This window comes from Puma concolor, chromosome B3, assembly GCF_028749965.1.
Source record: "Puma concolor isolate L17-30 chromosome B3, mPumCon1.1.hap2, whole genome shotgun sequence".
Lineage (NCBI taxonomy): Eukaryota > Metazoa > Chordata > Mammalia > Carnivora > Felidae > Puma > Puma concolor.
Window position 1 is genome coordinate 121378144 of NC_141672.1, and position 25544 is coordinate 121403687.

General features: G+C 38.3%; 1 protein-coding gene across 7 annotated transcripts in view; it reads left to right on the forward strand.

Moving 5' to 3' along the window:
* HERC2 (HECT and RLD domain containing E3 ubiquitin protein ligase 2) overlaps nt 1–25544 on the forward strand; it is a 268401-nt gene that overhangs the window by 157812 nt on the left and 85045 nt on the right. For all 7 annotated transcript variants that reach the window (XM_086711321.1, XM_086711320.1, XM_086711319.1 and 4 more), the window contains 8 exons: nt 9609–9876; nt 10023–10159; nt 10646–10744; nt 12375–12543; nt 12644–12769; nt 16514–16622; nt 16738–16877; nt 25220–25410. In XM_086711321.1, the coding sequence (XP_086567447.1) occupies nt 9609–9876; nt 10023–10159; nt 10646–10744; nt 12375–12543; nt 12644–12769; nt 16514–16622; nt 16738–16877; nt 25220–25410 (1239 nt within the window). The remainder of the gene's footprint in view (nt 1–9608; nt 9877–10022; nt 10160–10645; nt 10745–12374; nt 12544–12643; nt 12770–16513; nt 16623–16737; nt 16878–25219; nt 25411–25544) is intronic.

Below are 25544 nucleotides of genomic sequence, written 5' to 3' on the forward strand. Positions count from 1 at the left end.
AACAATTTTTTTCCTAGATGTGTATTTTCTTAAGGATATATTCTGAATTTTAAATAATATGCTAAAATAATTCTTATGACTAGTTAGGCTTTAACCATGTTTGTCATAGAGCATTATAATACTAGTTAGAGGGGGGATGAGTTGAAGTTTAACCTTATTTTGAATATATGTGAATTCTTTGAAAAAGTTAATGAGATTCAACATGGGTCAGATGCTCAAATATTCATGGCATGATCTTTTTCTAGGAAATAATTGTTATTGAAGGAGCCCATTAGACCTTGGAATATTGCACTGGCATGTTTGTTCCACTCACTGCAAAGGCTTTTTTGGGCATGCACTGTTGCTGCCAGGCTCTTGGTCCTTGCCCTGTCGCAGAGCACCTGTGCTGCACAGTGTAGCTTAGGGATCAGGCTGTGGGCATGTTCCCATAGAAAAGACAACATGTGATCAGGTCTAAAAGTGATGGGGACTTTCATGGCCTGCAACATGAGGGACTAGATGTTTCTAAAAATCCTTCTTTCTATGTAATATGTAAAAAACTTTGGATAAAATATCAAAGACAAAAACCAAACCTAGAGTACTCAAGTTGCCAGGCAGAATATACCCTAATAGAAATTCTTTGAGACCAGGACTGCAGGGAGTTGGATCCGAAGTGAGGAAACAGCTGTATCAGGTTGATGGGAGGGCTGACAGTAGTCCAAGAGTGAGGTAGGAAGAAGTAGGTAGCAAGAAAGTAAGAACTGAGGTAGGAAGAAGGTGGGGTGCAAAGGGAGAAGGCAAGAAGTATTGAGCATGAGAATAGGGAGCAGTACAGTGCCTTCTTTGAACTGGCCTGAATGCCAACTACTTGCTAGGTCTAAAAACCGCTAAGATGAGGGTCAGGTTGAAGTGGCCATAGAACAGCAGGGTTTCTAGTCACTTCTAAAGATAAAAAGAGGGCATTGAAAGCAGTTGAAGAGCAAATTGGGCAGAATGCAACCTGGAATCACACTGGGAGGTACCCAGTGTTAAGAGGAAAGATGTGTAAGGAGACAAGGAAACGTAGAGTTATCCTTTAAGAATTGGGAAGGACTACCAAAGAGAGATCTTTCATTGTTTTATCTCCATTGATTTAGATGAAAATTCAACCATCATTGTTATTCTGTTTGAAGTGCCTTTTTGTCATAGACTCTGGGTCTAAAGTTCTTTCTTGTCTAGCAAGAAAGCAGGACTCAGGATTAAATTCGAGAGATGGTTAATGTCCAGGAAAAGACAAGAGCCCTGAATAAGGGTCCTTGCCCTGTTTTTATTAGGATCAGAAGGCTTACAAACATGGTGATGGATGTGCACAAAGAGACAATGAAATTATGAACATTAACTCATGGATGTGAGGGAAAGGGGGTCTTGAAGATATTAGGGGTTTGGGTTAATACAAAACAAAATCCTGGCTCTGGAGGCGGCCAAAGGTTGTTTACAGCAGGCATGAGGCATCAACTCTGTTTATCTTAGCTAACCTAGGGGATTAGACTGATGGAGCAAGTAACCTCAAGGTTAACAAGGCACCTTTTCTTTTGCTAATCAGTTCTCCTCTGGGCAGCTTTACCTGCAGCCCGGTGGTCTGTAGCCCTATTTACTTGTTTACCTAATTTGGTCCTTCCTTCCTGTGAAAGCAGCTTTCTGCTATAATACTAAATAGGGGGGAACTTTTGCCCTGAATCTCTAGTCTTGTTTACCTCATATACCTTTGTATTGCGGGCCTTTGCACCCCCTCTCTATTCTGGGGGCCTTAGCCTCCCTTCTCTATCCTTATTCACCTAATCTTGTTTACCCAAACTTGGGTGTGAGCATCCTATGGCTTTGTAATTCTTTATGCTTGTTAACTCATTGGTGCAAGCCCAGGGAATTTCTAAGCTTTTTCCTCACAACTTTTTTCTCCCTTTCTGGCTGCATTTAATATTTTGTGATTTGTTTGTTTTTTGTTTTGTTTTCTACAGTTTGACTAAGGCATGCCAATGTATGTATGTATTTTTTCTCCCCCATCCTCTTGGGATGTACTCAAGTTACTTGCATCTCTGGCTTGATATCCCCCCCACCCCCTGCACCAAATTTGGAAACTTGTTAACTATATTTTCCTGTCCTGTTCTTTGCTAAGACTACCATTACACATCTTTGAGATTATTAATTTGTTTCTGTGTATTTTGTAGGTCTTTTTCTCTTCATTAATAAACTTAGCTAATTTTCTGGATCTGTTTTTAGGGTCAGGCTGTTCTGCTTTGTTGGGTCTAAATCTGCTGTAAGCCATCTAAGAGAGTCTTTATATTTTCAGATCTCACGTTTCCATTTGGTTCTTATTTTATAGCTCTATAGTTCTGACAGTTCTTATCTCTTCACTCTCTATTTCTTTACTGTATACGTATGTAAAACATATTCCTGATAGTTGTGTTAAATTTCTTTTTAACACGTGGGCCAGCTGTCAGTCTGCTACTATTGGCAGTTTTTTTTCTCTTGATTATAATCAGTTATTGGTTCTGCTTCTTCACCTGTATGTAGTTGTTAGTATATTCTGGATGTTTTAGTTCTTTTTTAAATGTTTACTTATTTTAGAGAGAGAGTGCATGCATGTGAGTGGGGGAGGGGCAGAGAAAGAGTGGGGGACAGAAGATTGAAGTTGGCTCCACATTGACAACAGAGACCTGATGTGGGGCTCAGGCTCATGAACTGTGAGATCATGACATTAGCTGAAGTTGGCATCTTAACCAACTGAGCCACCCAGGCACCCTGTATGTTTTAGATATTACACTGTATCTGCTCAGTGTTCTGTCAACATCTTCTGGAGAACGTGAATTTTGTTCTCAGATGGTTTAGTACCTGGCAGTTCTCCCCAGTCCTGTGGAGGCTTGGTTCTAGACTTTTTATTTATTTATGTATTTTATTTATTTATTTTTAATACGAAATTTATTGTCACATTGGTTTCCATGAAGCACCCAGTGCTCATCCCAACAGGTGCCCTCCTCAATGCCCATCACCCACGTTCCCCTCCCTCCCAACCTCCATCAACTCTCAGTTTATTCTCAGTTTTTAAGAGTCTCTTATGGTTTGGCTCCCTCCCTCTCTAACTTTTTTTTTCCCCTTCCCCTCCCCCATGGTCTTCTGTTAAGTTTCTCAGGATCCACATAAGAGTGAAAACATGTTATCTGTCTTTCTCTGTATGGCTTATTTCACTTAGCATAACACTCTCCAGTTCCATCCACGTTGCTACAAATGGCCAGATTTCACTCTTTCTCATTGCCGAGTAGTACATTGTATATGTAAACCACAAATTCTGTATCCATTCATCAGTTGATGAACATTTAGGCTCTTTCCATAATTTGGCTATTATTGAAAGTGCTGCTATTAGATACTGCTGCTATTGGGGTATTAGATAGTGCTGCTATTGGGGTACAGGTGCCCCGGTGTCTCAGCACTCCTGTATCCCTTGGGTAAATTCCTAGCAGTGCTATTGCTGGGTCATAGGGTAGATCTATTTTTCATTTTATTAAAAATTTATTTTATTTTATAAAATAAACCTCCACACTGTTTTCCAGAGCGGCTGCACCAGTTTGCCTTCCCACCAACAGTGCAAGAGGGTTCCCGTTTCTCCACATCCTCGCCAGCATCTATAGTCTCCTGATTTGTTCCTTTTAGCCACTCTGACTGGCGTGAGGTGGTATCTGAGTGTGGTTTTGATTTGCATTTCCCTGATGAGGAGTGATGTTGAGCATCTTTTCATGTATCAGTTGGCTATCTGGATGTCTTCTTCAGAAAAGTGTCTCTTCATGTCTTCTGCCCATTTCTTCACTGGATTATTTGTTTTTTGGGTGTGGAGTTTGGTGAATTCTTTATAGATTTTGGATACTAGCCCTTTGTCTGATATGTCATTTGCAAATATCTTTTCCCATTCCGTCGGTTGCCTTTTAGTTTTGTTGATTGTTTCCCTTGCAGTGCAGAAGCTTTTTATCTTCATGAGGTTCCAATAGTTCATATTTGCTTTTAATTTCCTTGCCTTTGGAGATGTGTCAAGTAAGGAATTGCTGTGGCTGAGGTCAGAGAGGTATTTTCCTGCTTTCTCCTCTAGGGTTTTGATGCTTTCCTGTCTCACATTCAGGTCCTTCATCTATTTTGAGTTTATTTTTGAGAATGGTGTAAGAAAGTGGTCTACTTTCATCCTTCTGCATGTTGCTGCCCAGTTCTCCCAGCACCATTTGTTAAAGAGACTGTCTTTTTTTCCATTGGATGTTCTTTCCTGCTTTGTCAAAGATTAGTTGGCCATACTTTTGTGGGTCCAATTTTGGAGTCTCTATTCTATTCCATTGGTCTTTGTGTCTGTTTTTGTGCCAATACCATGCTGTCTTGATGACTGCAGCTTTGTAGTAGAAAGTCTGGGATTGTGATGCCTCCTGCTTTGGTCTTCTTCTTGAAAATTACTTTGGCTATTCAGGGTCTTTTGTGGTTCCATACAAATTTTAGGATTGCTTGTTCCAGCTTCGAGAAGAATGCTGGTGCAATTTTGATTGGGATTGCATTGAATGTGTAGATAGCTTTGGGTAGTATTGAAATTTTAGCAATATTTATTCTTCCAATCCATGAGCACGGAATGTTTTTCCATTTCTTTGTATCTTCTTCAATTTCCTTCATAAGCTTTCTATAGTTGTCAGCATACAGATCTTTTATATCTTTGGTTAGGCTTATTTCTAGGTATTTTATGACTCTTGGTGCAATTGTGAATGGGGTCAGTTTCTTTATTTGTCTTTCTGTTGCTTCATTATTAGTGTATAAGAATGCAGCTGATTTCTGTACATTAATTTTGCATCCTGTGACTTTGCTGAATTCATGTATCAGTTCTAGGAGACTTTTGGTGGAGTCTGTCGGGTTTTCCATGTATAATATCATGTCATCTGCAAAAAGTGAAAGCTTGACTTCATCTTTGCCAATTTTGATGCCTTTGATTTCCTTTTGTTGTCTGATTGCTGATGCTAGGACTTCCAACACTATGTGAAACAGCAGCGGTGAGAGTGGGCATCCCTGTCGTGTTCCTGATCTCAGGGGGAAAGCTGTCAGTTTTTCCCCATTGAGGATGATATTAGCTGTGGGCTTTTCATAAAGTCTAGTTTGTCTGATATAAGTATGGCCACTCCAGCTTTCTTTTGACTTCCAGTAGCATGATAGATAGTTCTCCATTCCCTCACTTTCAATCTGAAGGTGTCCTCAGGTCTAAAATGACTCTCTTGTAGACAGAAAATAGATGGGTCTTGTTTCTTTATCCATTCTGATACCCTATGTCTTTTGGTTGGAGCATTTAGTCCATTTACATTCAGTGTTATTATTGAAAGATATGGGTTTAGAGTCAATGTGATGTGTGTAGGTTTCATGCTTGCAGTGATGTCTCTGGTACTTTGCGGTCCTTGCAACATTTCACTCACAGAATCCCCCTTAGGATCTCTTGTAGGGCTGGTTTAGTGGTGATGAATTCCTTCAGTTTTTGTTTGTTTGGGAAAACCTTTATCTGTCCTTCTATTCTGAATGACAGACTTGCTGGATAAAGGATTCTTGGCTGCATATTTTTTCTGTTCTTCACATTGAAGACTTCCTGCCATTCCTTTCTGGCCTGCCAAGTTTCAGTAGATAGGTCTGCTACTACCCTTATCTGTCTACCTTTGTTTTAGGGCCTGTTTATCCCTACCTGCTTTCAGAATTCTCTCTTTATCCTTGTATTTTGCCAGTTTCACTATGATATGTGGTGCAGAAGATCGATTCAAATCACATCTGAAGGGAGTTCTCTGTGCCTCTTGGATTTCAATGCCTTTTTCCTTCCCCAGATCAGGGAAGTTCCCAGCTACGATTTGCTCAAGTACACCTTCAGCCCCCTTCTCTCTCTCTTCTTCTTCTAGAATTCCTATGATACGGATATTGTTCTTTTTGATTGTATCACTTAGTTCTCTAATTCTGCCCTCATACTCCTGGATTTTTTTATCTCTTTTTCTCAGCTTCCTCTTTTTCCGTAATTTTATCTTCTAATTTACCTATTCTCTCCTCTGCCTCTTGAATCTGTGCTCTGGCTGCCTCCGTTTTATTTTGCATCTCATTTATAGCATTTTTTAGTTCCTCATGACTATTTCTTAGTCCCTTGATCTCTATAGCAATAAGATTCTCTGCTGTCCTCTATGGTTTTTTTTCAAGTCCAGTGAGTAATTTTATGACTATTATTCTAAATTTTTGTTCACTTATGTTGCTTAAATTCGTTTTGATCAATTCATTATTTGTTGCTACTTCCTGGAATTTCTTTTGAGGAAAATTCTTCTGTTTTGTCATTTTTGGTAGTTTTCTGTCCCTTATGTATTTTAAAGCTTGTGTGTTCTGCACCTGCAAGCACTGCTGTATTAAAGGAGGGTCATACACTGTCCAGGGCCTGGCCCTTCAGGAGGTGCTTTTTCAGAGATTGTTACTTGCTCTGTGTTGTTGTGACTTTGGTTATATTATTACTGTGAGTAAATATTTACGAGTAAAAAAACCTTCCACCAGGTGTGCTTTGAATTTTTCCTTGGAGTAACCCTGTGAAGGAAAACAGACAAACTGGAGACAAAAACATGCAAACACACAAACAAATAAAAGCAAAAACCTAAAGTCTAAAAACAAAAAACCCCAAAACACCTACCACAAGTAAAGAAGAAGGTGAAAGCAGTGATGATGGAAGAGCACATACAAAGAGAGAAATGACTGGAGCTGGAGAGGGGGGCAGAGAAAAAATAAACATTGATAGGCAGAGAGACTAAAAGGCCTAATCCAGAGAGAGAGAAAGGAAATAAAGAAGACAGCAGAGAAAATTAATGAAGATAAAATTACCCAGACAGAGAAACTATATGGTTTGATTATTCCAAGAGGAGAGAAAGGAGTGTGAAGAAGAAGCTGTAGAACTTGTATCAAGACAGTGGATTCAATATGTCTTTTTAGACAGACCAATAACCATAGTAACCAGCCTAGGGGAAGGAAGAGATAAGGAGGAGAAATGGGGCAGGGGGGGAGGATATATCTACATATCCAGAATTGACCTATAGTTAATCCTGGCAATGCTGCATCGCTTGTAGGTAGTAGTTATCTTCAGGGTCTGTGCCACTCCGGTGGATATGCAGTTACCCAGTGCAAGGGGGCATGGTTTGGCGTTTTTCTGGACCAACTTCCACTATGGGCCTGGGAGTGATCTCTGAGGCGCTGCCTTGGTGGTGGCAGTGGTGGTGGTGGTGGTGGTGGGATGGAGGGGCGGGGGGCAGAGGGTGGGGTGGGGGGGGAATGGTGATTCCCCAGTCTCTTCTTCACGGAGCTGGAGCTAGACCTGGTGGACTCAGTTTGAGTCATCCTCACTGTGCCGTGGGCACAGATGGGGCGGGCCTTCTCTCTCTGCCAACTCCCCTGACCCTGCGCTTGGCTAGGATTCAAAGTCTTGCTCCATGGTTCTGATGCTGGGGAAGCGCCTTTCAGTGCAGGATATGTGGTCCCGGCTGGCTTTGTCTGTGCCGCAGCACTTCAGGGAGGATCTCCTTCTCCTACAGAGGAGCTCCTGGGGTGGCACACGAAGGCAGGCTTTGTTTTTTCCCACAGCACTCCAGGGGAACAGTGGGCTTACCCTCCTGTAGACTGAGCCCTCCACCCAGCCACCGTACCCGGAGGTGGCTGACACAGGCAGGTTCTGTGCTATTGCGCAGCCCTCCAAGGAGGGAACCTCTTTCTCCAGCTGCAGACTGAGTCTCTGACCTACCACTGCACCCAGGCCTGGCTCCTCTACTCCCCAGGTGTGCGAACAGGGAGCTGGCCCAGTCCAAAGAAAGCCCCCCAGTTAGAGATCAGATGCCTCTCAGTCTCATTCCAAGGTCTTTCTCTTGTCCAGATACAGTCCTGCACTTCCCTTGCCACTCTTTCTCTTCCCTTTGTCTCTCGCAGAAGGGAGTGTCTCCCCTCCATGCCCATGTGGCCTTTTTTATCTCTCCCAGTCCACCTTTTTTCCAGTTTTCCCATTTTCTTCCTAGTAGATTCAGTCTCTTTTCTTCCCAGGCTCTGGTGTTCAAAGTCTTTGGCTTCTACACTTCTTTGTTTGAGAGATGCAGGACGTATGGATTCCCCCTACTTCTCCACCATGTTGGCCGCCCATCTGGTGGCTAATGGCCAACCACCAGTGGTGGTTGATTTTTGTTTTGCTCTTAGTCTTGGTTTCTGTATTTGAATACTGCAGGATTTAGAATCATTTCCGAGGCTTCAGTGGAAACCTTTACAGCTTGACCAACTCCATCTAACTTGGTTGGACTGGGACCTCAGACTGTCTCCCTAATATTGCATAGGTATAGAATCCCTCTAGCCTTCCAGCAGTTCCTTTATGCTGGGTTCTTCAGAGTCTCACAAATGCTCAGTTTTGGAATCAGCCAAGAATTTGGGATAGTTTGTATGTACATTTTGTGATTTCTTCCTCACTTCTGACTGCTCTGGCAGGACTGAATTCCAGTTTCTGACTGCAGTCTAATAACACTGCCTGGTCAGCTTGCCTTCTGGCTTCCCTTGTGGTCAAGGGTTGTATCTGTTTCAGTTTTGATTGCTTTGGCTGTTCTCCAGAACCTTCAAACTGTTTTTAAAAATATTTTGTTCAGGGTTCATAGTTCTTATCAGTAGAAGTTTAGCCCAGTTCACCCTAACTCATCATTATCAGAACCAGAACTCTAAACTCAGTCTGGTTCTGAATTGTAAGCTTTTAGGATGAAGACCATCACTTGTGAGTTATTCACACTTCACAGCAAAACCCTAGGTTTTTGACACTACCTAGGCACTGGAAGGCTTAATGGAGTCCTCTTTATTTCTTCCACCCTGTTTCTTCTTATTCCTTCCTCAGATGCTCAGTTCAAAAACAATAGCAAGTCTTAGACCATATGAAAGTAATTGGAGATGAAGAGCAGAGTGTTGCAAGTAGTTCAGTGAAAGGATTGTGTGTACTGGGAGTAGGGATTCCTAATGATAACCTGAATAATGCATATATTTGTTGATTGTAATTTATTTCCCAATATTTTTTATTTCCTTTATTTTTTTTATACCATATTTAACTCGCAGAGTGGTTCTTTTACCCTTGAATCACTGAGAGTTGATTTGATGGTACATGAGAGAATTCCATGTCGTCTCTGACTTGTTTTACAGAAGAAGAGAGCAGGAGACCGGACCCTGCCTCCTGGGGCATGGGGAGGGGGTGAGGGACTCCTTCTTTCTCATCTGTCCCCTCTCAGTCTGCATTTAACTTGCTCAACTTGTTTCCTACTCAGAGCGGCTATGAAGTTTTCTTTAATGGGCACTGATAACTGGCTAATTTCCTGGGCTCTGTGTGTGTTGCAGCAGGAGTTGTTTGACCATCACATCTTTCCTCTGCATTAAACTATGAAAGTTGTCTTTGTTGTTTGTTGTTAACATGTTTTATCCATTCATTTAAAAATAACACATGTAAATCTGAATTTTCTGTTCTTCTGTACTGCATTTCATAGTAGAAGTTTGTAATTTCCATTTTCATAGACTGCTTAAGTCTTTTGACTTTTCTAAACCTCCCAGCTTCACTCTCATTTGTCCAGGCTGCAGCACTGGCCGTATGTCAGTGTTTGGCTGTGGAGTCCACTCACCCGTCAAGCCCTGTGTTTGAAGACTGCAGCTCCAGTGAGGCCACAACACCTGTCCCTGTACAGCATGTTCGCCCTGTCAGAGCAAAGAAGCGCAAACAGTCACCTGCTCCTGCTCTGCCTATTGTGGTTCAACTCATGGAAATGGGATTTCCTAGAAGGAACATAGAGTTTGCACTGAAGTCACTCACTGGTGCCTCAGGGAATGCTGCTGGCTTGCCAGGTATTTTGTTTTCCTTGTGGGTGTTTCACTTAATTTGCCCACACATTTGTTTGTGGGTTTATCTTGAGATGCTAACATCAGATGCCTATGGGCAGGTGGGTGCTGTGGATCCTCACTCAGGGTGCACTGTGTGTACTTGCTTGTAGGTGTGGAGGCCTTGGTTGGGTGGCTGCTGGACCATGCTGATGTGCAGGTCACAGATCTTTCGGATGCAGACACAGGGTCTGAGGAGTGTTCAGATGAGGAGGTGGTGGAAGATATGGACGATGCAGCCTACGCTGTGGTTAGTGCCTCCTGTGTGGTTGCCCATCTGCCTGTGTCTACCTGTCCTGTGCTTTGGGTTTCCTGTATGCTGTTCCATGAGGTCTCTCTGCAGTTTTGCCAGGCACACAGTAAAGCTAAGTGCTAATTGTTTTTTTGTGCTTTAATTACTTGAGCTGTAAAACAGACCCTTGTTCAACATCTAATGGTATTGGGTAGCCAACACCCATTTTTGTGTCATATAAAAAGCATGTTTTATATGACACAGTGACTTCTGATTTCAGTAAATTGTTTCATGAGATTAATTTGGAAATGTCTCAGAAATTTTCTATACTTTTAGTTTTTGATATTCATTCTGTTTACCATATTGTGTCTTTTAGAATGAAGAATTTTATAGTGAAAATACATATAATATTTCATATTTTATTTTTTGATATTAAAGATTTCACATACCTCAAGTAGACTTATCTGGCTCACAATTTTTAAAAAATGTATTTATCTTTTGTAGTCTACTGGTGCTGTTGTAACAGAGAGCCAGACGTACAAAAAACGAGCTGATTTCTTGAGTAATGATGATTATGCTGTCTATGTGAGAGAGAATATTCAGGTGAGTAAATGTCTTAGGCTGGAACCTTGTTCAGATTTTCAGTGAGCAGAGGCCTGGCGAAGGAGGGTACAGAACCCAGCAGGGAGGCTGTTGTGACTGGAGCAGAGGACAGAGGAAGAGAAGATGAGCAAGGGGTGCCAAAGCTAGAGAGCCATGGCACAAAGACCTGTGCTTCTCAATTATTCCCATTTTGGACATTTTAAAAAACCTATTTCTGCTTGTTTTTCTTATATCATTCTTACTCCCATCTAATTTTTAAAATCTAGTTAGGCTTTTTATGTAGTCCTTTATGTATCTTAAATCTTTTCTTTAGTTGTTTTAATTCTTTTGTTCTAGTTAGTATACTTTAGAGAAAATCCCAGAAATCATCTCATTTAATCTGTAAATCTGTTAATATGCATTCCTAACACAAAAAAGATTTTGTTTTTGTTTTGTTTTTGTTTTTGTTTTTGTTTTTGTTTTGTTTTGGTGAGCTCTACACCCAGCATGGGGCTTGAACTCACGACCCTGAGATAAAGAATTCCATGCTCTACTAACTGAGCCAGCCAGGTGTCCCGATAAAGGATTTGTTTATAACAACAACACTACTGTTACCTAACATTAGCTAAGAAAATAAGCAATAATTCTATAATATCATCTCATATCCAGTGCTTACTCAGATTTTCCCACTTTTCTCAGAAATTGCTTTTTGAAACAGTAACATTTTTGAATTTGGATACAAACAGGGTCATACACCTGACATTTGGATGATGTCTCTCTGAAGTGTCTTTTAACCTGGAACAGTTTTCCCCTCCCATTTTTTTTTCTCCTTTCCATGTCATTTATTTGTGGCTTCTTCCTCCCTCTTCTGCATCTCCTGTTAAATCAGAATAAGGGCTGGTGGGGTTGGGGAGCTGTTGGACTCAGGCAGTGTCTTAGGCACGAATGCATCATCTGGACCAAAATGCAGTGTTGCTGGTTAGGTCTTGTTAGTCTATTCCATCTGCTAATAAGTTCTCTATTGTTCACTTTTGCACTTTGATATCCATTTGTGTTACCACCTAGCCTTTTTATGAGGGGTTGCATAATAGTGATTTTCTAACTGTGTCATGCCTTTCAAATTTATTAGCTGGAGTTTATTCTTTGAAGAATGCTTTTTAAATCAATTCTAGTTACTCTTTATAATACAGTTATATAGGAAAGTAAGAATAAGTGCTTGCTTTTTTTTTTGTTTTTAGTTTTTTGTTTTTGTTTTTGCTTTATCAATTTTCAGAATGGTGAATTGGTGCCATGGAACTTACACAGGTGACCAAAAGAACCTTTGCTTATTATCATTGTGATAAATTTATTTACTGATATGGATTTGATGTGTTTCAACCATTATTCCTATTGATTAAATTGTTCTTTTGAGTGAACACATTAATCTTTGAGCACTCCCTTGCTTTATGGCACAAGTTGATCCATGCTCATCTTGTGTATTTCCTGCTCCAGACATTGAGCCAGCAAGTTTTCTAAAGAGCCCTGGTTCCACTTAGTGTAAAATGATTTTGAGAGTACACTCAGTGCTAGAAGAAATCCTTTCTTAGATAATGCTATGTATAATTGTTCATCTATACATTGGACTGAATTTTTAATTTAATTTTAATCTTAGGTGGGAATGATGGTTAGATGCTGTCGAACATATGAAGAAGTGTGTGAAGGAGACGTGGGCAAAGTTATCAAATTGGATAGAGATGGATTACATGACCTTAATGTGCAGTGTGATTGGCAGCAGAAAGGAGGCACTTACTGGGTTAGGTATATTCATGTGGAACTTATAGGTGAGCACATTTTTAAGTGAGTTGTTACACTTTTTTCTTAATTAGTGACAGAGTTCCCAGGAATGAATACTAATTATAGTTCACTTATTGTAATTTCTAGGCTATCCTCCACCAAGTTCTCCTTCTCACATAAAGATTGGTGATAAAGTTCGTGTCAAAGCCTCAGTCACCACACCAAAATACAAGTGGGGATCTGTGACTCATCAAAGTGTGGGGGTTGTAAAAGGTAATATTATCCAGGCAACAAAATTCCAGATGTTAGCTTTTCATCAGCTAATATGATAAAGTCATTTTTTTTTTTTTCATTCAGGGGCAAGAAAAACAAGTATGAAGATAGCTTATAGTGTTTTTTTGCTTGTCAGTGTTCTCTAGACCAGGAACTCACATATAGTTGAACAGAGTCAGGTTTATTAACTCATTGCCACTTGTGAAGATGCATACCCCAGAAAATGGGGTGTCTCCATAGGTGGGTATAGCAAAGGATTAATGGGGTTTGTGTTGGATACTTTGGGAAAAGTTTAAAGGAGTAGGGTTATTCTAAGATTGGGTGTCTTAATAATTATTATCTATATGTCAGAAAGAATGGAGCTAGGATGAAGTTAATGATTGGCAAGGAAGCAGTTGTTCATATTAACCAGGATTGGAGGTTAGGGGAGGGTGTCTGGTTGTGTTTGTGGTTTGGGTTAGATTTGAACTTGATCAGACATGATTAAAGAGCAGTTTTGGTTTTGTCTTGATTCATCACAGTCACAGGGTAATCTTATTTGATGTTGGTGTTCTGTAAACTTGTTCTGTCATTCTGCCAAATGGCCTATATGTGAATGTTTGGCCAACCCCCTCAATTGGGGACTGTTTCTGTCTCTCTCTCTCTGCTATATAAAAATTTAAGACTAAATTGAAGAAAAGGAAAAGTGCAAATGATGGGATTTAGGAACTGGAAATACAAAATTCTTTTCAGTTTATGTTTAAATGTGATATTATAGAGATTTCAAACTAATCAGTGTACTTTAAAAGGTATACTATGTCCATTTGAACAATTACATGAGAAGTAATTAAAAATGCATGTGGTTTTATTTTATCTTTAAACTCTTTTAATGGCATAAAGAGATCCTGTTTTGTTTTGTTTGAACCTTCTATAATACTCACTGTCAAATACCTTAGATTAGAAATGGCCATAATGGTGGCGCTTGTCTAGTGCATGGGAGTGTTAGAATGTCTCAGGTTACATGAGAACAAATGGTTTATTTAACATTTTACTTTAACATTTTTCTTCAGTTAACAGGTTCTTAAAAGCTTTATGAATCAAAACAGATTTATTAACATAAGTTTTTATTATTACAGCATATTTGACATATGATGTTATATTAGTTTCAGGTGCACAACATAGTGATTCAACAATTCATTATATTATACAGTGCTCATCACAATGAATGTAGTTACCACCTATCACCATACAATGTTATCACAATATTACTGACTATATTCCCTATGTTTCATCTCTGTAACTTTTTTATTTTGTAAGTGGAGGTCTGTACTTCTATTTTAATTTAATTTATGTTTTAAATTTACATCCAAGTTAGTTAGCATGTAGTGCAGCAGTGATTTCAGGAGTAGATTCTTTAATGCCCCTTACCCATTTAGCCCATCACCCCTCCCACAATCCTTCCAGTAACCCTCTGTTTGTTCTCCATATTTAAGAGTCTCTTATGTTTTTGTCCCCCTCCCTGTTTTTATATTATTTTTGCTTCCCTTCCCTTGTGTTCATCTGTTCTGTGTCTTAAAGTCCTCATATGAGTGAAGTCATATGATATTTGTCTTTCTCTGACTAATTTTGCTTAGCATAATACCCTCTAGTTCCATCCACGTAGTTGCAGATGGCAAGATTTCATTCTTTTTGATTGTCAAGTAATGCTCCATTGTATATATATACCACATCTTATCCATCGTTGGTCATTTGGGCTCTTTCCATACTTTGGCTGTTGTTGATAGTGCTGCTATAAATCTTGGGGTGCATGCACCCCTTTGAAACAGCATACCTCTATCCCTTGGATAAATACCTAGTAGTGCAATTGCTGGGTTGTAAGGTGGTTCTATTTTTAATTTTTTGAGGAACCTCCGTACTGTTTCCCAGAGTGGCTGCACCAGTTTGCATTCCCACCAGCAGTGCAAAAGAGATCCTCCTTCTCCGCATCCTTGCCAACATCTGTTGTTGCCTGAGTTGTTAATGTTAGCCATTCTGACAGGTGTGAGGTGGTATCTCATTGTGGTTTTGATTTGTATTTCCCTGATGATGAGTGATGTTGAGCATTTTTTCATGTGTCATTTGGGCATCTGGATGTCTTCTTTGGAGAAGTGTCTATTCATGCCTTTTGCCCATTTCTTCACTGGATTGTTTTCTGGGTGTTGAGTTTGGTAAGTTCTTTTATAGATTTTGGATACTAACCCTTTATCTGATACGTTGTTTGCAAATATCTTCTCCCATTGTCAGTTGCTTTTAGTTTTGCTGATTGTTTCCTTTGCTGTGCAGAAGCTTTTTATTTTGACTCATCAGAATAGTTCCCAATAGTTCCCAATAGACTTCCAATAGTTCATTTTTGCTTTTGTTTCCCTTGTCTCCGGAGACTTGTTGAGTAAGAAGTTGTTGCGGCCAAGGTTAGAGAGTTTTTTGCGTGCTTTCTCCTCGAGGATTTTGATGGCTTTCTGTCTTACGTTTAGGTCTTTCATCCATTTTGAGTTTATTTTTGTGTATGGTGTAGGAAAGTGGTCCAGGTTCATTCTTCTGCATGTTGCTGTCCAGTTTTCCCAGCACCAGTTGCTGAAGAGACTGTCTTTTTTCCTGCTTTGTGAAAGATTAGTTGGCCATACGTTTGTGGGTCCATTTCTGGGTTCTCTATTCTGTTCCACTGATCTGAGTGTCTGTTCTTGTGCCATGTACTTCTTTTTTAAAATTTATTATTATTTTTTAAAATTTTATTGAAATCCAAATTCTAACATAATAATGTAATAATGATTTTAATAGTAGAATTTAGTGATTCATCACTTACATATAGCACTCATTGCTCATGGCAACAAGTACCTTAATGCCCATCACCCATTTACTCCATCCTCCCCACCCAGTACCTCTCCAGCAACCCTCAGTTTGTTCTCTGTATTTAAGAGTCTCTTATGACTTGCCTCCTTTCTGTTTTTATCTTATTTTTGCTTCCCTTCCCTTATGTTCATCTGTTTTGTTTCTTAAATTCCACATATGAATGAAATCATATAATTTTAATGTTTATTTTTGAGAGAGAGACAGAACGTGAGTGGGCAGGGAGCAGAGAGAGAGACAGATAGACAGACAGACAGAATCAGAAGCAGGCTCCATGCTCTGAGCTGTCAGCACAGAGCCTGATGAGGGGCTCTAACTCACAAACTGTGAGATCATGACCTGAGCCAAAGTTGGATGCTTAACTGGCTAAGTCACCCAGGTGCTCCTCATGATAAATTTTGAAAATAAGAACTTGGTTCAGAAGTTAATATTTTGTAGCAGAGTGCTCTCACCCAAGGTCAAGAGATCTCTTAACATTATTATTAGTTTTATTTCCTAAGATACTAAATGGAGTTTTTGACTTGATGTAATTAAAAACAAAGTAACCATATTGTGGAAAATTTCAAACATATACAAGTAGAGAATATAGTGTAATGAGCCTCCGTGTGCCCATCACTTGGCTTCAACAGTTGTCAGCCCCTGGTCAAAGTTGTTTCATCCATGATCCCCGCCCTTGGTTATTTTAAAGCTAATCCCTTATGGACACCATGTGTTAGTTCGTCCATAAGTATCTTAGTATGTCTCTCTAAAAGAGAAATACTCTTGGTAAAACATAAATAACTATAATGTAATTATCACATGAGTAGTTAGGTATGGTTTTAATTTTAATTTTAGGTTTTTATTGGTGACTGAGATGTTTCAGCAATTTCTATTTTGTCCTAGCTTTCAGTGCAAATGGAAAAGATGTCATTGTCGACTTCCCTCAGCAGTCTCACTGGACCGGGCTGTTATCAGAAATGGAGTTGGTGCCTAGTGTTCATCCTGGGGTTACGTGAGTTAATTTTTATATCACTAGATTTGTTTTGGGGGAATGTTTTTCTTTGTAATTAAATTTAATAAACGGCCTTATCTTTTTCTTATCAACTCAATGGTTTTTTAAAAAATAGGTGTGATGGCTGTCAGATGTTTCCTATCAATGGATCTAGATTCAAATGCAGAAACTGTGATGACTTTGATTTTTGTGAAACATGTTTTAAGACCAGAAAACACAACACCAGGCATACATTTGGCAGAATAAATGAACCAGGTATGATAGAATGGTTGTTTTTTTTTAATAAAATATTATTAATGAAATCATTGTGCACACATATATATTTAGTTTACTCTTTAAAGGTCATGTTTATATGGTGAGCACTGCATAGTGTACACAGTAAAACAGGAAACATGATCTTACACACTTGGTAACTTGGTATCTTTTTTTTTCAAGCAGTGAGGCACTGTGAGAATTGAATAACAGGATTTCTTTGCTTGTATTTTCATAAAGAACATTAAAAAGATCTTAAGAAACTAAGAAGTGTTTTATTCGATGGGGTGTGGAATTGGATAGATGAAGAGTGAGACTTTTTATTTGTGTATCTTTTATTATAATTTTTTGTTGTGGCAGAATACAACATAAAATTTGCCATATTACTCACTTTGAAGTGTAACAGTTCAGAGAATGTTGTACAACTATCACCACTATTTATTTCCGAAACTTTTTCACTGCTCCAAAAAGAAACTCTGTACCATTAAGCAGTAATTCTCCATTCTCCTCTCCTCCAGCCCCTGGCAACCTTTAATCTGCTTTCTGTCTCCATAAATTTGATAACAACATGTACCTCATATACGTGGAACCAAAATTTGCCTTTTTGTGTCTGGCTTATTTTACTTAGGATTATTTTTCCAAGGTTTATCCATGTTGTAGCATGTGGATACTTCTTTTTATAGCTGAATAATATGTCATTGTACGTACATACTACATGTTGTTTATACATTCATCCATTAATGAACATTTGGGTTGTTTCTGCCTTTCAGCTATTGTGAATAATGTTACTGTGAATATTGGTGTACAAATCTGTTTGAGTCCTTGTTTTTTAAATTGGTAGTGGAATTGCAGGGTCATATGGTAGTTCTTTAACTTTTTGAGAAAATGCCAAAATTGGCTGCACCATTTTATATTCCCACTAGTAATATATAAGGGTTCTAATTTCTCCATCTCCTTACCAACATTTGTTATTTATTATTATTATTTTTTTTAATTACAGCCATCTGATTTTAAGTTTCCCTAATGACAAATGACATTGAGCCTCTTTCCTTGTCATTTTGGCCATAGCTTTTTTTGGAATATATCTATTTAAGTCCTTTGTGCATTAAAAAACATTTTTTTTTTAATTTTTATTTTTGAGAGAGAAAGACAGAGTGCAAATGGGAGATGAACAGAGAGGGAGACAGATTCCAAAGCAGGCTCTGAGTTGTCAGCACAGAGCCTGAGGCGGGACTCAAACTCATGAACTGCGAGATCATGACCTGAGCCGAAGTCGGATGCTTAACTGACTGAGCCACCAGACGCCCCTTTTTAATTTTTTTAATGTTTATTTATTTTTTGTGTTTTACCCCTTTTTAAACTTTTGATGTTGAGTTATAGAAATTCTTAAAATATTCTGCACATCAAACCCTAGGAGATAGGTGATTTGCAAATATTTCATCTCCTTCTTTGGGTTGTCTTTTCACTTTCTTGATAGGCTTCTATGATACATAAGTTTTTAATGTTAATGAAATCCATTTTATCTATTATTTCTTTAGTTGTCTGTGTATTTGGTGTCATATTTGCTTTCGGCGTCAATAAATCCAAAGTCATGAATGAAGATTAATACCTATTTTTCTTTCTAATAGGTTATATAGTTTTAGCTCTTAAACTTAGGTTTTGATCCATTTTGAGTTAATTTTTGTACATGGTATAGTGTAAGAGTTCAGTTTCATTTACTGCACATGTGTGCAGTCTAGTTTCCCGAAACTGTTGAAAAGACTATCTTTTCACCATTGAATGGTCTTGGTACCCTTTTTGAAAATCAATTGAACATAGATGTGAGAGTTTATTTTTGGGCTCCCAGTTCTGTTTTATTGTTTATTTGCTTATCCTTATGCCAGTAGCAAACCATACATTGTGATGATGGTAACTTTGTAGTAAGTTTTTGAAATTGGGAAGTGTGAATCCTCCAAAGTTGTTCTTTTTCAAGATTGTTTTGAATATTTGGTATCCCTTAAAATTCAATATGAATTTGGGGATGAATATTTCTGTTTTTATAAGCATTATTTGTATAGGAATTGCATTGAATTTCCTTATTGCTTTGGGCAGAATTGTCATTTTAATCATATTAAGTCTTCCAATCTATGAATGAGGGATATCTTTTCCATTTATTTACTAGACCTTCTTTCAGCAGTTTTTCTTTCAGCAATATTTTGTGATATTTCAGCTTATAAGTCTGTGCCTTCTTGATTAAATTTATTCCTAAGTATTTTTATGCCATATTAAATGGAATTCTTAGTTTCCTTTTTGGAATATTTTTTGTTAGTATATAGAAATATACACTACACTTTCAACACATTTTGTGTGTTGAGTTAGTATCCAGCATCTTTGCTGAATTTATTTATTGTCTCCTACAGTTTTTTTTTTTGGTGTTTTTTAAAAATTTTTTTCTACATGTAAGCATAGTATCTATGCACCAAGATCATTTCACTTCTTCCTTTCTGATTTGAATGCCTTATATTTCTTTTTCCTGCTTTAGCTAGTTCTTCCAGTACGAAGTTGAATGGAAGTGGCAAAGTTGGGCATCCTTTTCCTACTCCTGATCTTAGGGGGAAAGCTTTCAGTGTGTTAACATTGAGCATGTTAGCTGTGGGTTTTTCATAAATAGCCTTTATCATGTTGAGGAAATTGTTGTCTAATTCTAACTTTTTTTTTTTAATTTTTTTTTTTTCAAGGTTTATTTATTTTTGGGACAGAGAGAGACAGAGCATGAACGGGGGAAGGGGCAGATAGAGAGGGAGACACAGAATCGGAAACAGGCTCCAGGCTCTGAGCCATCAGCCCAGAGCCTGACGCGGGGCTCGAATTCCCGGACCGCGAGATCGTGACCTGACTGAAGTCGGATGCTTAACCGACTGCGCCACCCAGGCGCCCCTAATTCTAACTTTTATTATTTTCTTATCTTTATGTAGATTTGTAAAATGTAGAGTTATCTCCTTTTCAAGGCTAATTTAGAATACTTTCCTTTTTTTCTTATTCAGCCTGCCATAGGTTTGTCAATTTAATTATTCTCTCTCTCTCTGTCTCGCTTCTTTTTTTAAAGTTTTTTCAGAGAGACAAATTTTGGCTTGGTTTGTTGTTTTTCATATCTTTTTCTTTCTTTTTCCTATGGAATTTGGATTTAGGTTGATTCCCCCCCACCCCCCCCCATCTTGAGGTTAATGTTTATCTCATTTTCTTGCTCTGTCTTTTTTAATATATGAACTTAAAAATTTAAATTTATCTTTAAGCAAGGCTTAAGCTGTTTTCTGCAATACTGCTGTGTAGTAGTAGTATTTTTAAAATTCCATTTAGGATTATTTTTTTGTATTCATTGGTTTTTAAATTTTCAAACACATCAACATTTTTACTTGTTTCTGTATTGCATTCAGAGTGTGTATTCTGATTGATCTTTGACATTTTCTGAAACTTGCATGTGATCATATGACTTAGTATATGATTGGATTTTATAAATGTTTAATGTATGACTAAAAGAATGTCTCCTGCAGTTCTGCGGTAAAGTTAGTGTTTGCTTAGTGTATCTTTTTTAGCCTTTTACCCTCAGTCTTTCTGTATTCTTATATTTTCAATATATTTCTTATAAGTTGTAAGTAGTTTTTTAAAATTCCAATATGATTATTTGGATCCTTTAGGTATTTACAAGGCAGTTTATGATGTATTTTTATTTAAAGTGATCAAATTCTCGTGGTTTTTATTTGTCCCTCCTGTTCTCTGTTCCCCTTTCTGCATTGCATCTGTGTTTGGTCTGATAATGTTTTTTATTATTTAACACCGAAGCCCCCACACCTTGCCCCCCCCCCCCTTAGTGGCTAAGAAGTTACATACATTTTAGTGTATATTTATATATTATATGGGTAGTGTGTATGTTATACACATTTTTAGTATAAGTCATTAAGATAGTAAAACATTCATCTTTGACTTATCAAAATCTAATTATTATTTAGTATTTTTACTCTCTTCTAAGCAATGCAAAGATCTTAGGTCCCTTTAACTTTATTTACTCTTATTTTGATTTAAATTATCATGTTTTTATTGTGTTTTACAATTTTACACACATTTTTAACCATATAAGACATATTATTGGTATTGTATATAGCCATTATTTATTTAGATTTTTTCACATACTTAACATTAAAAAATTTTTTTAAAGTATTTATTTTGAGAAAGAGCACGCATGTGTGCGTGAGTAGGAGAGAGGCAAAGGGAGAGAGAGAATCCCAAGCAGTCTCCGCACTGCCAGCACAGAGCACAACATGGAGCTGGATCCCATGAACTGTAAGATCATGACCTGAGCAGAGATGAACAGCCAGACACCCAACTAACTGAGCTACCTAGGACCCCCTCTGTTCTTCTCTATATCTTGCCTTTTTATCTGTCATTATTCTTCCCCCTGAGGAATAGCCCTTAATTTTCCTTAATGGGTCTCCTTCTGTAATGCTAATGAATTACTTTTTTGTGTTTCTGAAAATACCTTATTTCTCCTTCATTTTAGAAACATATTTTTTAAAGAATTTCCTTTAAAATACTATTCCTAAAAAAAAAAAAATACTATTCCTTTGGGGCGCCTGGGTGGCTCAGTCGGTTAAGCCTCTGACTTTGGCTCAGGTCATGATCTCATGGTTTGTGAGTTCGAGTCCTGCCTCAGGCTCTGTGCTGACAGCTCAGAGCCTGGAGCCTGCTTCATATTCTGTGTCTCCCTCTCTCTCTCTGCCCCTCCCATGCTCATTCTCTGTCTCTCTCTTTCTCTCTTTCTCAAAATAAATAAATATCAAAAAAAAAAAATTAAAAAATGCTTTTCCTTTGTAATTTGGTTTATATTATTTCTTGAAGTCACTTCTATTAAAGCTGATCATCTTTGTATTTCCTCTTAGTCTGTTTTTGAGTTACTTTTTTGTTTTTATCTTGCACAAATTTTTAAAATTTTTTTAATTATTTTAATTTTTTGAATTTACATCCAAGTTAGTTAGCATGTAGTGCAGCAGTGATTTCAGGAGTAGATTCTTTAATGCCCCTTACCCATTTAGCCCATCACCCCTCCCACAGCCTCTCCAGCAACCCTCTGTTCTCCATATTTAAGAGTTTCTTATGTTTTGTTCCCCTCCCTGTTTTTATATTATTTTTGCTTCCCTTCCCTTGTGTTCATCTGTTCTGTGTCTTAAAGTCCTCATATGAGTGAAGTCATATGATATTTGTCTTTCTCTGACTAATTTTGCTTAGCATAATACCCTCTAGTTCCATCCACATAGTTGCAGATGGCAAGATTTCATTCTTTTTGATTGTCAAGTAATGCTCCATTGTATATATATACCACATCTTATCCATCGTTGGTCATTTGGGCTCTTTCCATACTTTGGCTGTTGTTGATAGTGCTGCTATAAATCTTGGGGTGCATGCACCCCTTTGAAACAGCATACCTCTATCCCTTGGATAAATACCTAGTAGTGCAATTGCTGGGTTGTAAGGTGGTTCTATTTTTAATTTTTTGAGGAACCTCCGTACTGTTTCCCAGAGTGGCTGCACCAGTTTGCATTCCCACCAGCAGTGCAAAAGAGATCCTCCTTCTCCGCATCCTTGCCAACATCTGTTGTTGCCTGAGTTGTTAATGTTAGCCATTCTGACAGGTGTGAGGTGGTATCTCATTGTGGTTTTGATTTGTATTTCCCTGATGATGAGTGATGTTGAGCATTTTTTCATGTGTCATTTGGGCATCTGGATGTCTTCTTTGGAGAAGTGTCTATTCATGCCTTTTGCCCATTTCTTCACTGGATTGTTTTCTGGGTGTTGAGTTTGGTAAGTTCTTTTATAGATTTTGGATACTAACCCTTTATCTGATACGTTGTTTGCAAATATCTTCTCCCATTGTCAGTTGCTTTTAGTTTTGCTGATTGTTTCCTTTGCTGTGCAGAAGCTTTTTATTTTGACTCATCAGAATAGTTCCCAATAGTTCCCAATAGACTTCCAATAGTTCATTTTTGCTTTTGTTTCCCTTGTCTCCGGAGACTTGTTGAGTAAGAAGTTGTTGCGGCCAAGGTTAGAGAGTTTTTTGCGTGCTTTCTCCTCGAGGATTTTGATGGCTTTCTGTCTTACGTTTAGGTCTTTCATCCATTTTGAGTTTATTTTTGTGTATGGTGTAGGAAAGTGGTCCAGGTTCATTCTTCTGCATGTTGCTGTCCAGTTTTCCCAGCACCAGTTGCTGAAGAGACTGTCTTTTTTCCTGCTTTGTGAAAGATTAGTTGGCCATACGTTTGTGGGTCCATTTCTGGGTTCTCTATTCTGTTCCACTGATCTGAGTGTCTGTTTTTGTGCCATTGCACATATTTTATATGCCCATAGAAATGTATTTCTTTTTATTTATATTCTTTGGGGTTAGCAGGATTCTTTATTTTTATTTTCTTTTTTTCCCCTTAGCTGTATTTAGGAAATAAATTGACATATAACATTGTGTAAGTTTAAGATGTACAGTGTGACGATTTGGTACATGTATATATTGCAAAATGATTACCACAGTGGGGTTAGTTGGTTAGTTGACAAATCCATCACTTCACATAATTACCTTTGTGTTTGTGTGGTGAGGGTAAGAACACTTAAGATCTTCCTCAGCAACTTTCAAAGCAGGGCTTTTTAAATCTCTAGCTTGATATCTTTTGCCAGTTCTAGAGATTTTTCAGTCAGTAATATCTTCAAATATTGTCTGTGTCCTATTGTCTCTTCTGTTTTTGGGATTCCTATTTCATCAGTGTCAGAGCTTCTTTCTATTCTCTTTCACCTGCTCTTTTATGTTTTCTAAGCTTTTGCTCCTCAGGACTTCTTTCTAGATATTGTTTAGTAATTCTCTTTTCACCTGAGTCTCGTGTGCTAGTAAACCTATTCATTGAGTTCTTAATTTCAATTACTACATTTAATAATTTTTTTTAACGTTTATTTTTGAGAGTGAGAGCATGTGTACTAGTGGGGGAGGGGCAGAAAGAGGGAGACAGAGGATCCCAAGCAGGCTTCTTGCTGTCAGTGCAGAACCCAATGTGGGGCCTGAACTCACAAACTCATGAGATCATGACCTGAGCCAAAATCAAGAGTTGGCCACTCAACTAGGACTGAGCCACCCAGGTGCCCCTAACAACTTTAATTTTTCTGTTTTTTAATATAGTTTTCAATTCTCTGCTGAAATATTCAATGTTCTTATCTTTTCAGACATAAGTAAGTATGGTTATTTTAAAAACTGTCTTATAACTCCAATATCTAGGGACTCTGTGGGTCTGTTTTTATTGTCTGTTATTTCTGATAGTTTTTTTAGTCATGTCTTAGTCTAGTCTCCTCATATGCCATTATGTACTGGACATTATATTAAAAAAAAAATGTTTCTTGAATCAGTTTGAGGCCCAAGATATTATCATTCTTCAGAGACTGAGGGGAAAGAGGGTTGGTCTTCCAGGTAATTGGGGTAAGTAACTATCTGAGTTCACCTCAGTCCAGTTTCAGCAACTGAGATGATTTCATGCTGAGCTTTAATAAAATAAACAGCACTGCACAGTTCACTCTTCCTCTTGGGATTTTTCCTGTTGAGATCCCAACCCAAAGTGTGGGTTTTTCTGTGGCTATCTTCTTCTCTCCTGGTGGGCTCTGGACTCCAGTTCTTGGTCCCCACCTCTCCCCTGCCCAAGGCTGTCCAAAGTAGTGTGGTTTTTTTGGAGGCTCTCCTTACTGACAATTATGATCAGGGACAAGTAGCTTCTGATCCATGGTGTTGCTCATCTGGACATCTCTTTTCATCTCAGCTTTTCTTAGATTCTGGTCCCATAATTCTTTACCATCTTGTTATTTCTGATACTTTTAAGATTTTTTCATCTTTAAATGTTTTATCTGCCTTTTCTAGTTGTCCTCAATGGGGGTGGGGGGCCTAGATGAATTTCCAGATGTGCCATTCATGGATGTAGAGACTCTTTACAGGTTTGGTTTTGCTTTGCATTTGTAACAGCATTTTTAATCAGAATGGCTTTTGTTAGAACTGTTGCTGAACTCCCTCCCTCCCCCAGCTTCTATGTATTCTTTCATCTGGAAATATGTCACTCTGTTGTTACTTGACAGTCAAGTAGAATAAGCCATAGCATTATATAAACTTCATTTCATAAATTGGTATAAAATACACTGACTAAGCTTTTGAAGCTATTTTAGGTATTCCGTCCTTTTAAGTTGAAAACTTACTATTTTGTTGAAGTAAGAACTTCTCACTGTGTAGTATTCTTTATTTCTTGGTTGTGAAGGTTCTTCCATACACATCTTAACACTGTTTGACCACCATTAAATAGGACAGTCTGCAATATTTTGTGGCCGTTCTGGAAAACAGCTGAAGCGTTGTCACAGCAGTCAGCCAGGAATGCTGCTGGACAGCTGGTCCCGGATGGTAAAGAGCCTAAATGTGTCATCCTCTGTGAACCAGGCTTCTCGTCTTATTGATGGCAGTGAGCCCTGCTGGCAGTCATCTGGCTCACAAGGAAAGGTAGTGTGCCATGTGGCACTTCTAGAAATGCTTTTATTTAGATGGCTTTACCATTTTAAACTTCAAAATGAACTTTGAAAAACCTGCTAAGTTACACTGTGTTGATACCTGCCAGTACTGATTTTATATTTTAG